The following is a 13,368-nucleotide window of genomic DNA, read 5'->3' as shown; positions in this document are numbered from 1 at the left end:
ATCTCATTTTACAGAGAAGAAATTAAGGGTATGTAAATTTAGGCTACCAGCAACAGAGCTAGAAAATGAAATATTCATCCATGCCCAAATCTTACTCTATTTACTACACTATACTGTTTTTTTTTTTTTTTAGCTTCCTTCCTTTAAAGTTTAAATATCCATGGAATTCTGATTATCAACTACTTGGCTATAATAAAACACAACTTTCTTTTATCTTTGGCATTACACAACTTTCTTTTATCTTTGGATATTAATAACAGAATAAATGTAACAAATAAAACCCAGATATAACTTAAAAGTGTCACTGTATTATTTACCCTTCTTAAAAAAATTTTATCAGATCCAGCAAGAAGTAGAAAAAAAAAGATATTTAAATTTATTTCTACTGCTTACCTCCAAATAGATGAGCTCCAGTAAGAAGTAGAAAAAAAAAGACATTTAAATTTATTTCTACTGCTTACCTCTAAATGGATGAGCAGGGGGAAGAAAAGGAAGAAAAGTAGAGAAAGGGGTGGAGAAGGGTGGGGAAGCAGTCTCTTAAAGCTTCCATAATTGAAAACTGATATTAAAATTCAAATTTCAAAATCAAAATTAATATTGCAATGAAGTTGACTTATATTTGAGCACCCATCTTAAATCCTGGAAATAACTTTTCTTCTGTAAAAATGGTTTTGTTCTCACAGCCACTTGTTTATATGGTACCTTTAGCATTAAGCCATCAACTCGAATATCAACATGCTCATCAGATTTTGAATTGTCATTCAACTTGTACACAGCCATAAACTGATTAAGACTCTGTTTCAAATCCAACAGAAACTGATTTAACCATAGAATACTTCTTTCATCCACAGTAAACTGTAGTGCATTCAGCTGGCTATAAAGGTTGGGAGATGGAACTGTGGAGAAAAAAAATTTTTAAAGATTTTTAATAAACTGATAGTTTTAAATCTTCCCTGAGAAAAGAAAATACATTTTAACCAAGTTTTATTCTTCTTAAATTAAGATTAAAAGATTTTGCAATGTTATTTACAAAATTAAAGTGATACTACATGTAGATGATAGCAAACACATTTGGAGAGACAGAAAACATCTTTCATTGCTTCACTAATGGAAAAATATGCAGTTTAAATGCAAATCAATTAAGAAAATGGTAACAGGTACATATAGATAACTACCTTAAATGTAAATAAATTAAATGCTCCAGACAAAAGACATAGACTGGCTGATTGGATACAAAAACAAGACCCGTATATATGCTGTCTACAAGAGACCCACTTCAGACTTAGGGACACATACTGACTGAAAGTGAGGGGATGGAAAAAGATATTCCATGCAAATGGAAATCAAAAAAAAGCTGGAGTAGGAATTCTCATATCAGACAAAACAGACTTTAAAATAAAGATTACAAGAGACAAAGAAGGACACTACATAATGATCAAGGGATCAATCCAAGAAGAAGATATAACAATTATAAATATTTATGCACCCAACATAGGAGCACCTCAAAACATAAGGCAAATGCTAACAGCCATAAAAGGGGAAATCAACAGTAACACAATCATAGTAGGGGACTGTAACAACCCACTTTCACCAATGGACAGATCATCCAAAATGAAAATAAATAAGGAAACACAAGCTTTAAATGATACATTAAACAAGATGGACTTAATTGATATTTATAGGACATTCCATCCAAAACCAACAGAATTCACTTTCTTCTCAAGCACTCGTGGAACATTCTCCAGGAGAGATCGTATCTTGGGTCACAAATCAAGCCTTCGTAAATTTAAGAAAATTGAAATCGTATCAAGTATCTTTCCTGATCACAACGCTATGAGACTAGATATTAATTACAGAAAAAATCTGCAAAAATACAAACACATGGAGGTTAAACAACACGCTACTAAATAGCCAAGAGATCACTGAAGACATCAAAGACAAAATCAAAAAATACCTTGAAACAAATGACAATGAAAACACGACAACCCAAAACCTATGAGATACAGCAAAAGCAGTTCTAAGAGGGAAGTTTATAGCAATACAATCCTACCTTAAGAAACAAGAAACATCTCAAATAAACAACCTAACCTTACACCTAAAGCAATTAGAGAAAGAAGAATAAAAAAACCCCAAAGTTAGCAGAAGGAAAGAAATGATAAAGATCAGATCAGAAATAAATGAAAAAGAAATGAAGGAAACAATAGCAAACAACAATAAAACTAAAAGCTGGTTCTTTGAGAAGATAAATAAAATTGATAAACCATTAGCCAGACTCATCAAGAAAAAAAGGAAGAAGACTCAAATCAGTAGAATTAGAAATGAAAAAGGAGAAGTAACAACTGACACTGCAGAAATACAAAGGATCAGGAGAGATTACTACAAGCAACTATACAGCAATAAAATGGACAACCTGGAAGAAATGGACAAATTCTTAGAAAAGCACAAACTTCTGAGACTGAACCAGGAAGAAATAGAAAATATAAACAGACCAATCACAAGCACTGAAATTGAAACTGTGATTAAAAATCTTCCAAGAAACAAAAGGACTAGATGGCTTCACAGGCGAATTCTATCAAACATTTAGAGAAGAGCTAACACCTATCCTTCTCGAACTCTTCCAAAGTATAGCAGAGGGAGGAATACTCCCAAACTCATTCTACAAGGCCACCATCACCCTGATACCAAAACCAGACAAAGACGTCACAAAGAAAGAAAACTACAGGCCAACATCACTGATGAACATAGATGCAAAAATCCTCAACAAAATACTAGCAAACAGAATCCAATGGCACATTAAAAGGATCACACACCAGGATCAAGTGGGGTTTATCCCAGTAATGCAAGAATTCTTCAATATATGCAAATCAATCAATGTAATACACCGTATTAACAAACTGAAGGAGAAAAACCATATGGTCATCTCAATAGAGGTAGAAAAAAGCTGTCAACAAAATTCAACACCAATTTATGATAAAAACTCTCCAGAAAGTAGGCATAGAGGGAACTTTCCTCAACATAATAAAGGCCATATATGACAAACCCACAGCCAACATCGTTCTCAATGGTGAAAAACTGAAACCATTTCCACTAATATCAGGAACAAGACAAGGTTGCCCACTCTCACCACTCTTGTTCAATATAGTTTTGGAAGTTTTAGCCACAGCAATCAGAGAAGAAAAAGAAACAAAAGGAATCCAAATCAGAAAGAAGAAGTAAAGCTATCACTGTCTGCAGATGACATGATACTGTACATAGAGAATCCTAAAGATGCTACCAGAAAACTACTAGAGCTAATCAATGAATTTGGTAAAGTAGCAGGATACAAAATTAATGCACAGAAATCTCCTGCATTCCTACACACTAATGATGAAAAATCTGAAAGAGAAATTAAGGAAACACTCCCATTTACCACTGCAACAAAAAGAATAAAATACCTAGGAATAAAGCTACCTAAGGCGACAAAAGACCTGTATGCAGAAAATTATAAGACACTGATGAAAGAAATTAAAGATGACACAAACAGATGGAGATATATACCATGTTCTAGGATTGGAAGAATCAACACTGTGAAAATGACTCTACTACCCAAAGCAATCTACAGATTCAATGCAATCCCTATCAAACTACCAAGGGCATTTTTCACAGAACTAGAACAAAAAATGTCACAGTTTATATGGAAACACAAAAGACCCCGAATAGCCAAAGCAATCTTGAGAAAGAAAAATGGAGCTGGAGGAATCAGGCTCCCTGACTTCAGACTATACTACAAAGCTACAATAATCAAGACAGTATGGTACTGGCACAAAAACAAAAATACAGATCAATGGAACAGGATAGGAAGCCCAGAGATAAACCCACACACCTATAGTCACCTTATTTTTGATAAAGGAGGCAAGAGTATACAATGGAGAAAAGACAACCTCTTCACTAAGTGGTGCTGGGACAACTGGACAGCTACATGTAAAAGAATGAAATTAGAACACTCCCTAACACCATACACAAAAATAAACTCAAAATGGATTAAAGAGCTAAATGTAAGGCCAGACTCTATAAAACTCTTAGAGGAAAACATAGGCAGAACACCCTATGACATAAATCACAGCAAGATCCTTTTTGACGCACCTCCCAGAGGAATGGAAATAAGAACAAAAATAAACAAATGGGAACTAATGAAACTTAAAAGGTTTTGTAGAGCAAAGGAAAACATAAACAAGACAAAAAGACAACCCTCAGAATGGGAGAGAAAATTGTAAATGAAGCAACAGACAAAGGATTAATCTCCAAAATTTACAAGCAGCTCATGCAGCTCAATATCAAAAAAACAAACAGCCCAATTCAAAAATGCGCAGAAGGCCTAAACAGACATTTCTCCAAAGAAGATATACAGATTGCCAACAAACACATGAAAGGATGTTCAACATCACTAATCATTAGAGAAATGCAAATCAAAACTACAATGAGGTATCACCTCACACCAGTCAGAATGGCCATCATCAAAAAATCTACAAATAATAAATGCTGGAGAGGGTGTGGAGAAAAGGGAACCCTCTGGCACTGCTCGTGGGAATGTAAATTGATACAGCCACTTTGGAGAACAGTATGGAGATTCCTTAAAAAACTAGAACTACCATACAACCCAGCAATCCCACTACTGGGCATATACCCTGAGAAAACCATAATTCAAAAAGGGTCATGTATCACAATGTTCATCACAGCACTATTTACAATAGCCAGGACATGGAAGCAGCCTAAGTGACCATCGACAGATGAATGGATAAAGAAGATGTGGCACATATATACAATGGAATATTACTCAGCCATAAAAAGAAATGAAATTGAGTTATCTGTAGTGAGGTGGATGGACCTAGAGTCTGTCATGCAGAGTGAAATAAGTCAGAAAGAGAAAAAGAAATACCATATGCTTACACATATATATGGAATCTAAAGAAAAAAAAGATTCTGAAGAACCTAGGGGCAGAACAGGAATAAAGATGCAGATGTAGAGAATGGACTTGAGGACACAGGGAGGGGGAAGGGTAAGCTGGGATGAAGTGAGAGAGTGGCATGGACATATATACACTACCAAATGTAAAACAGACGGCTAGTGGGAAGCAGCCGCATAGCACAGGGAGATCAGCTCAGTGCTCTGTGACCACCTAGAGGGGTGCGATAGAAAGGGTGGGAGGGAGACGCAAGAGGGAGGAGATATAGGGATATATGTATATGTATAGCTGATTCACTTTGTTATGCAGTAGAAAGTAACACACCATTGTAAGGCAATTGTACTCCAATAAAGATGTTAAAGAAAAAGTATGCAGGGCTTCTATGGTGGCGCAGTGGTTGAGAGTCCGCCTGCCGATGCAGGGGACATGGGTCCGTACCCCGGTCCGGGAAGATCCCACATGTCGTGGAGCGGCTGGGCCCGTGAGCCATGGCTGCTGAGCCTGCGTGTCCGGAGCCTGTGCTCCGCAACGGGAGAGGCCACAACAGTGAGAGGCCCACATACCGGAAAAAAAAAAATGTATACAGTTTAATCTAAAACTAACTGTATAAATAAGAGGTATTGTTTTGATTTCTTTTCCTATTATTACAGTCAGCAAGAAGCAACCTTCAAAAACTTTCCCTTCTTGGGACTTCCCTGGTGGCGCACTGGTTAAGAATCTGACTGCCAATGCAGGGGACCCAGGTTCAATACCTGGTCTGGGAAGATCCCATGTGCCATGGAGCAACTAAGCCCGTGCACCACAACTACTGAGCCTGTGGTCTAGAGTCTGCGAGCCACAACTACTGAGCCCGTGTGCCGCAACTACTGAAGCCCACGCACCTAGATCCCGTGCTCTGCGACAAGAGAAGCCAACGCAATAAGAAGCCCTCACACTTCAACGAAGAGTAACCCCTGCTCGCCGCAACTAAAGAAAGCCCACGCACAGCAATGAAGACCCAATGCAGCCAAAAATAAATAAATAAATTTAAATGTATATATTTATATATATAAACAGAAACATCTTATTGGGATGTGGAGGTGCTTATCTCTGAGGATAGTAAGGAAGTGGGTTGCTGAAGCGATCATGTCAAGGGAAGAAAGTGGAGGGAATCTCAAATATAGATTGAGTGATGATGGCAGCCACAGAGAGAACTAGAGAGCAAATGTAGTCCAGGATAGAAGAACCCTGACTGCATATCCTGGGATGGAGGAAGAAACCTGCTACACTAAGCAGTAGAGAGATCTACCTGCAGTTTCTTACAGGGGTCTACTTATGAAATAGATTATTACATAGCTATTAAAGATATTTAAAATGAACTTGTAGAAACTAGGATCATTAAGGGAAAAGGACAGGATGTAAATCAAACATGTTAAAGAAACGCATACATTAAAAACAGGACTAACAACACTATACTTATTGTTATGGTCTGAAATGCATCCCCTCAAAATTGATATGCTGAAGTTCTAACGCCTAATACCTCAGAATGAGCTGTATTTGGAGATAGGGCTTTTAAAGGAGGCAATTATGGTAAAAATGAGTTCATATGGGTGGGCTCTAGTCCAATATGACAGGTGCCATAAGAAGAGCTTAAAAAATGGATACACACAGAGGAAAGACCATGTGAGAAGACAGCCATCTACAAGCCAACGAAAGAGGTCTCTGAGGAAACAACCCTGTCAACACTCTGACCTAGAACTTCTAGCCTCCAAAACTGTGAGGAAATAAATTTGTTGTTTAAACCACCTAGTCTGTGGTATTTTATTATGGCAGCCTTAGCAAACTGATACACTTATGTTAGTAGAAGTTGTCTCTAAGTTGTAGGCTCACAGGCATTTTTTAAATTTTTGGCATTTTCTCTTTTTTTTTTTAATATAATGAATGTATGTTACATTTACAATTATAAAAAAAGGTTATATATTTTTAAAGTTGGATCGCTTAACAGAAAGACGAAATGTGAGGACTGAAAATGGATCCCTATACACAGGGATTCAGTATACTATGTTCTTTACTTTTATATCTCTTTGAAATTTTCCATAATAAAAAGTTGAAAACAGTTAAACGTAAGCAACCGATTTCACTCCTAGGTGGCTAAGATTTACATTGCTGGGAAGGAGTTTTATATTTTTATCAGAAAAAATCATATAGATTATAGAATGGGATTATAATTCCCTTGGTGCATGTTAACAAAACTGATAGAAATAAACCTAGATTAGAAGTCTGAAATCCTGGAAACTATAGGCTTTAGTCTGAAGAAAAGTTACTAGTTCAATGAATGAGACATTATTTAAGGAAAACAATTTGGGGGGTGGGTGTTGGAAACAATGGGATTATCCAATTACAGGTAAATAGTTGTGAATAACCTGGGGAGGCAGTGAAATATAGTTGGGGGGAAAGGGTAAGAAGAATTTTGATTTAGAAGACCTATACTTGAGTTTCAGCTGTGCCATTTTATTCTTCATAAAGGTGCTGAGCAAATGCCTTAACCTATGTTAATTTTCTCACTGTTCCAGTCAAGGAGGTAGAAGAGAAAACAAATTTGAAATACACAAAAGAATACTGAAAAGCATGAAGATGGTGAGGAGATTAGATACTAAAAGGTCATTACAAATGAGGATTAAAATGATAAAATAGTTTGACATCTCTTTCTCCAAAGTAATTTCTTTCTCCAAAGGATATCTTTTTTTTAATTTAACAACAAAGGCATGAGCATCAGAAATTCCCTTTGAAACTAAAAACCTATATTAAGTGAATGTTAAACAAATGAGCTAAGTAGGTCAAAGAATCTGGAGTTCTACTTAAAAAATTTTTTTTTCCTCAAATAATATAACCTATTTCATTTAAACACTTTTTCTCAACTATAATTTTCAACCAAAATAATGAAAAAGGTACCACATAAACAAAGGTAAATTTTAGTTTGAAGAATTAGATGAACTGAGACAATAACAAAGAATACAAATGTATAATCATAAAGTAGCTTACAAATAAAAATTCATGTAATTCAATGTTTCTAACAAAAGACAGTGCCAAAAGTTGTCCAAGGTATACATTTGGGTATCAAAACCTAGCCTCCCAAATTCTCTATAACTAAAAGGCTGACTTCACTATTCATTTTTTAATGAAATAGAGTTTTATGTAGCTGAAATATAAATGAAGTTTTACTAAAAAAAAAAAATGACCTTATTCTACAATAACCTAACTTTCATTCATTCTTTCATTTAACAACAACGACTAAGAACAAAAATGAGTCAAACCTCAGGGATAAAATGAAGCATGAATACTACATGGTTCCTGATAACAAGGATGCTACAAGCTAGTAAGGGAAAAGAACATATGAACAAATAATAAGTAAGTAAAAATGCTATACTAGAGTTATATACTAAACACAATGATTACAAGGGCAAAGAACAATGGACTTTTTTCTTTTTTCACATTTATAATACTTGAAAACTTAGCAAGAAAAAATCAACTTCCCAAGTAATGGACAAACAATACCAAAAAGGGAAACTCTTACTTGGAAAATCCTTTCCATCTGGATAGTAATATTCTGTGAATTCTATATAGACAGCTGACATTTCTTGTGGAAGATACAGGGATTTTTTATTGCAAGAAATCATACTTTTGGGGGAAGAACGACATTGTTCTGCTGTAGAGACCTGAAAAAATAATTAATTTTATTGAAGTAACACTAAACAAAGCCCTTTCCAAAGAATTTATGCAACATGGACAGTACTTCAAACTCTTAAAACTACTTCCAATAATTAATTAGTTAATTGCCAATGTAATCTTTATCATATATTTAATTTCATATTAAATTATTTTAAAATAATACCAATTAACTTATTCATAAAACTATAACCTCTTTGGATTCTTATTACAAAGTCAACTCTGTACAATTTTCTTTGCAAACTTACTACTTTGAGCCTTACAATAACAGACAGAATATTTCTGTAAGACAATACAAATAAGTGGCAGAGTCAGGACACAGATACAAGTCCTCAAGACTAGACTGCTTCCCAACTATGTACTTTATAATAGTTCTTTACCATAATTCATTATTATGAAAAATAATTATATACAGAATGTTAGTTTAGAATAACAGAAAAATTACAGAGACAGACAGTGGTGATGGTTGTACAACAATGTGAATATACTTAATGCCAATGAACTGTACACTTAAAAATGGTTAAAATGATAAATGTTATGTCATGTATATTTTACCACAATAAAAATTAATTTAAAATTAACAGTACACTATAAATGCTCCTGTCAAATAGTTTAAGCTCTTAAATTATTTTTCCAAAAAGACTATTAGTTTTAAGATTCATGTTACACATTTTTCACTCTCTGCCCAAAACAGCTAATTTATAATCACATCAAAAACTTGTATACGAATTTCTCCAAAGTTCAACCAATAGCATTTTATCAGTTTCACTTATTTATGCTTGTTTAGCAGACCCAGGGATATATCTCAATGTTATTTTTTTTCATTCATTCAACAAACATGTATACTTCTCATGTGAAGTGGAATGACTCTTCAATGTTTTACTTGTTTCCCCTTGTATAAATTGTTAATCAAACCTTTGATTATTTGTACAGTCTTCATAAATTTAAGTCAGTTCCTTACATTGTCTAATAAGAAGCTTTTCTCTGCATGCATGGAAACAAATTCTTTTCAACTCCAGAGTGTCAAGTTATTTTATACAGTAGACAATAGCTTTTTTCCTTTTTCTTTTAATAGTTAAAAAGTTATTCAAATTGGGATGAACATACTATCTTATTTTCTTCCAGTTACTTTTGTTTGTTTTGTTCTGATGTATTCGTGTATGTCGGATTTCTTTATTGTATTTCATTCTCAATCATATGGGATTATGGGTGATTCCCCTTCCCCATTTCCATATGAATTTATTCAAATATAATGCATTATATAGAGAACATAAAGAAAGAAGCAATTGCACAATAAGAAAGTAACTCTTAAATCAGGGTATCTCAGAATTGGCACTATTGATATTTGGGGCCAGATAACTTTGTTATGGGGGCTGTCCAGTGCACTGTAGAATGTTCAGCAGCAACACTGATCTCTACCCACTAGACATCAGCAGCAACCCCCTCCAGCTGTGACAACAAAAATTGTCCTCAGACATTGCCAAATGTCCTCTGGAGGGCACAACTGGTCCCAGTTGAAAACTACTGAGTAAAATGAAACCTTTCCAGATAAAACTAAGTCTCAAAGACACAGACTTATCAAAATATACACACAATTCACAAATGATAATACATACTTGAAATTCTTTATTTAAAAAAAAAAAAAGGGTCATATTTTTACCGTGTTGGTCTCAAGGATTGTGATGTTAGACCATGTTGTACCGATTATAGCCTGAATAAGAATGTTAGTATAAATAGGACAGAGTTCTTAGCTATAAAATTATGTTCACAGTGTAGTCAATACTTAGTAGTTAATTAAGCAAATATCGTGTTCTAGTTTATTCCACTAAGACCTTTGTGAAATAAGGAATCTGGCCTACAAAGAGAGGTCTGGCCTTTGTCCCTACTCTTGGGAGGTAATTCTTTTTTTTTTTTCATGTTTTCTTCTTAAATTTTTTTTTGGCCGCATTGCATGGCAAGTGGGATCTTAGTTCCCCGACCAGGGATCGAACCCACGCTCCCTGAAATGGAAGGCAGAAACTAAACCACTGGACCCCTGGGAAAGTCCTGGGAGGTAATTCTAAAGTCTTGGAATTTCCTATTCATGGTAGACCCCTGAGACCACAACTGATAGTTTATGCTCACAAGATGACTCAGAATGGGACTGACCACACTTGATAGTCTTAGTAGTGTTTAAGACCACCTGTAGAGACTGAGTTCAACTACGTGGGCAATATTTCATACATATTGTTACATGTTCATTCTGGGAGGCTAATGTGTCCTAGGGACAAGGAAATTCTGAATTTGGAGCCCTTTGAAACTCCACTCTGTGCTCTCTTCCTATGGCTGGTTTTAATTCGTATTCCTGCCTTGTAATAAATGTGCCTCTGAGTATAACTGATTACAGCGAGTTCTTTGAGTTTTTCTAGTAAATTCTCGAATCTGAGGGTAGTTTAGGGAAACCCCAGAAACTACAGTGGTGTCAGAAGTCTTGTGCAGACTTGGCAGTCTGGCAAACTGTGCCCTTAACCTCACAGTTTGCCTAATTCTGGGTAACCATATAAGTGAAAATTAATGAACTGTATTTTCTATTCTGTCTAATTTAGTCATTTCACAATACTGGTCAAGATGTTTTTAAATAAAATGGTGGCACTGGTTTGTAAGAGTTGTTTGCAGGAGATACTAAAGGTGTTTATCAGAAGATTTAAGAAATAAAACATACCTGGTATATATTGAAATCTGCAAGTCTAACCACAACAGAACTAGACATTAACTTAACTTTGGATTGTTGAGGTAACACTGTAGGCGTTTTGGAAGTCCCTTTCAGAGTTGAGTCTTTCTCTGTGGGAAACAAAAATTCCTTTTAATTTATAGTAAAATTATTTTTACCAGTCACTCTTTTATTACTAAGACAGCTACTAGAAATATAGATGAACCCTAATTTCTCAAACAAGGTAACATATGTGGAAATACTTTATATATAAACTGATATAAGAACATAAGTTATTATGATGATTACTCGTTTATTTTGTGATAATTATTCTTTAAATGGGAATCATATCACATTGAAGAAACTCTCATACAATAACATTTGGGTGGAATTCTTGTTAAAAAGAGAAATCTACCTGCCATTTAAGAGTTTGAAATATTCTACATGGGTATTACTTTTATTAGTCATATTAATTTATAAAGTGCTTTGATCTATAAGCCTATGATCCGAATGAGGTACAGGCTTTTTAGACATTAATTAAACACCATATTTATTTACAGAAAATACCATATGGTGAACATACACACACACTCACACACATACACACACCCAATTAATATCAGGGGAATGACATAATGTTGTTAGAGGTAAAATACCTGTTTGTGTGTGCTGGGGAGAGGCATGTGTTGGGGATTTAGGAGGTGAACCTACATCATGATCCTTTACAGCCTGTTTAAGCATTTCAACGTTGCACTCAAATTCATGTAACAACTCGTTGGCCCAACCATTTTTTATTTTCGTTGCATCACTAAAATACATCCAATGATTACAACTATCTCCTGTAAAATGAATAACAAGTATTTCACTGAAAAATGTACACTTTTCATTTATTCAATTATAGCAGAGTTTCTAATGATAAATATTCATTTTCTCAAGGGACTCTTTAACCTGCTAATAAATTTGAAGCTTTCACCTACTACCGACATTAATCTTCCTAGAAAATATGAGTAAAACATTTAGAATGGAGGGAAAGAGTGTCAAAAGCAAATAACCTGGGAGGGTTTCTGTCTAGAACCCATCTTAGGTAGAACATCACTCAAAGTTTCAATAAGAAGCAGCAATGCTGGTCAACCTTCACTGAATGCTCAACCCCTGGCATGCCTCCATTGAATAGATCCCAGTAAATACCATACAGGAAAAAGTCTCTTCATCAGAGATTTGTTGCAAAGTGAGTAAATGCAGCCATATATATATATACATATATATATATATATATATATATATATATACACACACACACACACACACACATATATATATGTATGTATATGTGTATATATATATCACATATAGGATTTTTGGAGGAAAAATTTTAAATCAGGATTATTAGGTTTATCTGTAGCAATTAAGAAAAGTAGTATCTACATAAAAGGGTTAAGAAAATAAAACCTACTTTATGACTAAAAGTTTTACCTTCTAAATAGGAATGATTTCTATGGTAAAAATTATTTTCAGTATATGTAAGTCACTTATGAATCAGGAGGTCAAACTGTAAGACAAAGCCCTTCAAACAAAACTCTAAACAAATAGTACAACCTTTAAATTCTACCAGGTACTGACACAGAAATGACAAACACTGCGAAATTGAAATTTGTGAAGAGAAAAATTTTATCATATTTTAAAAGTTCTAGAAAACTCATTATAGTTATTTGTTTTTTTCTTATTTGTATGAATTAAAAAATAAAAAGCCACATATCACCAAAATGCAGAGATGGGCATAAGGTCAAATTACTTAATTTGGCCATAAACATACATATTTTTGTTTTTATTATTTGGGGGGAAAGTGCCTATCAATATGTGATTATTAAAGAACCTATTAACTCTTATCTATTGATGAAATTTAGAAAATACAAAAAAGTTTTTAAAAAAAGGTTCCTGGGGCTTCCCTGGTGGCGCAGTGGTTGAGAGTCCGCCTGCCGATGCAGGGGACACGGGTTCGTGCCCTGGTCCGGGAAGATCCCACATGCCGTG

At 34.7% G+C, this 13,368-nt stretch overlaps 1 protein-coding gene across 6 annotated transcripts in view; it reads right to left on the bottom strand.

Moving 5' to 3' along the window:
* Positions 1–13,368, bottom strand: part of BLTP3B (bridge-like lipid transfer protein family member 3B) — a 105,787-nt gene that overhangs the window by 35,292 nt on the left and 57,127 nt on the right. For all 6 annotated transcript variants that reach the window (XM_079938125.1, XM_079938126.1, XM_079938130.1 and 3 more), the window contains 4 exons: positions 11,994–12,176; positions 11,350–11,468; positions 8,497–8,638; positions 703–896 (listed from right to left, as the gene is read on the bottom strand). In XM_079938125.1, coding sequence (XP_079794251.1) covers positions 703–896; positions 8,497–8,638; positions 11,350–11,468; positions 11,994–12,176 — 638 coding nt within the window. The remainder of the gene's footprint in view (positions 1–702; positions 897–8,496; positions 8,639–11,349; positions 11,469–11,993; positions 12,177–13,368) is intronic.

Source organism: Stenella coeruleoalba (assembly GCF_951394435.1).
Source record: "Stenella coeruleoalba genome assembly, chromosome: 11".
NCBI lineage: Eukaryota > Metazoa > Chordata > Mammalia > Artiodactyla > Delphinidae > Stenella > Stenella coeruleoalba.
This window is presented reverse-complemented; position numbering and strand designations above follow the sequence as displayed.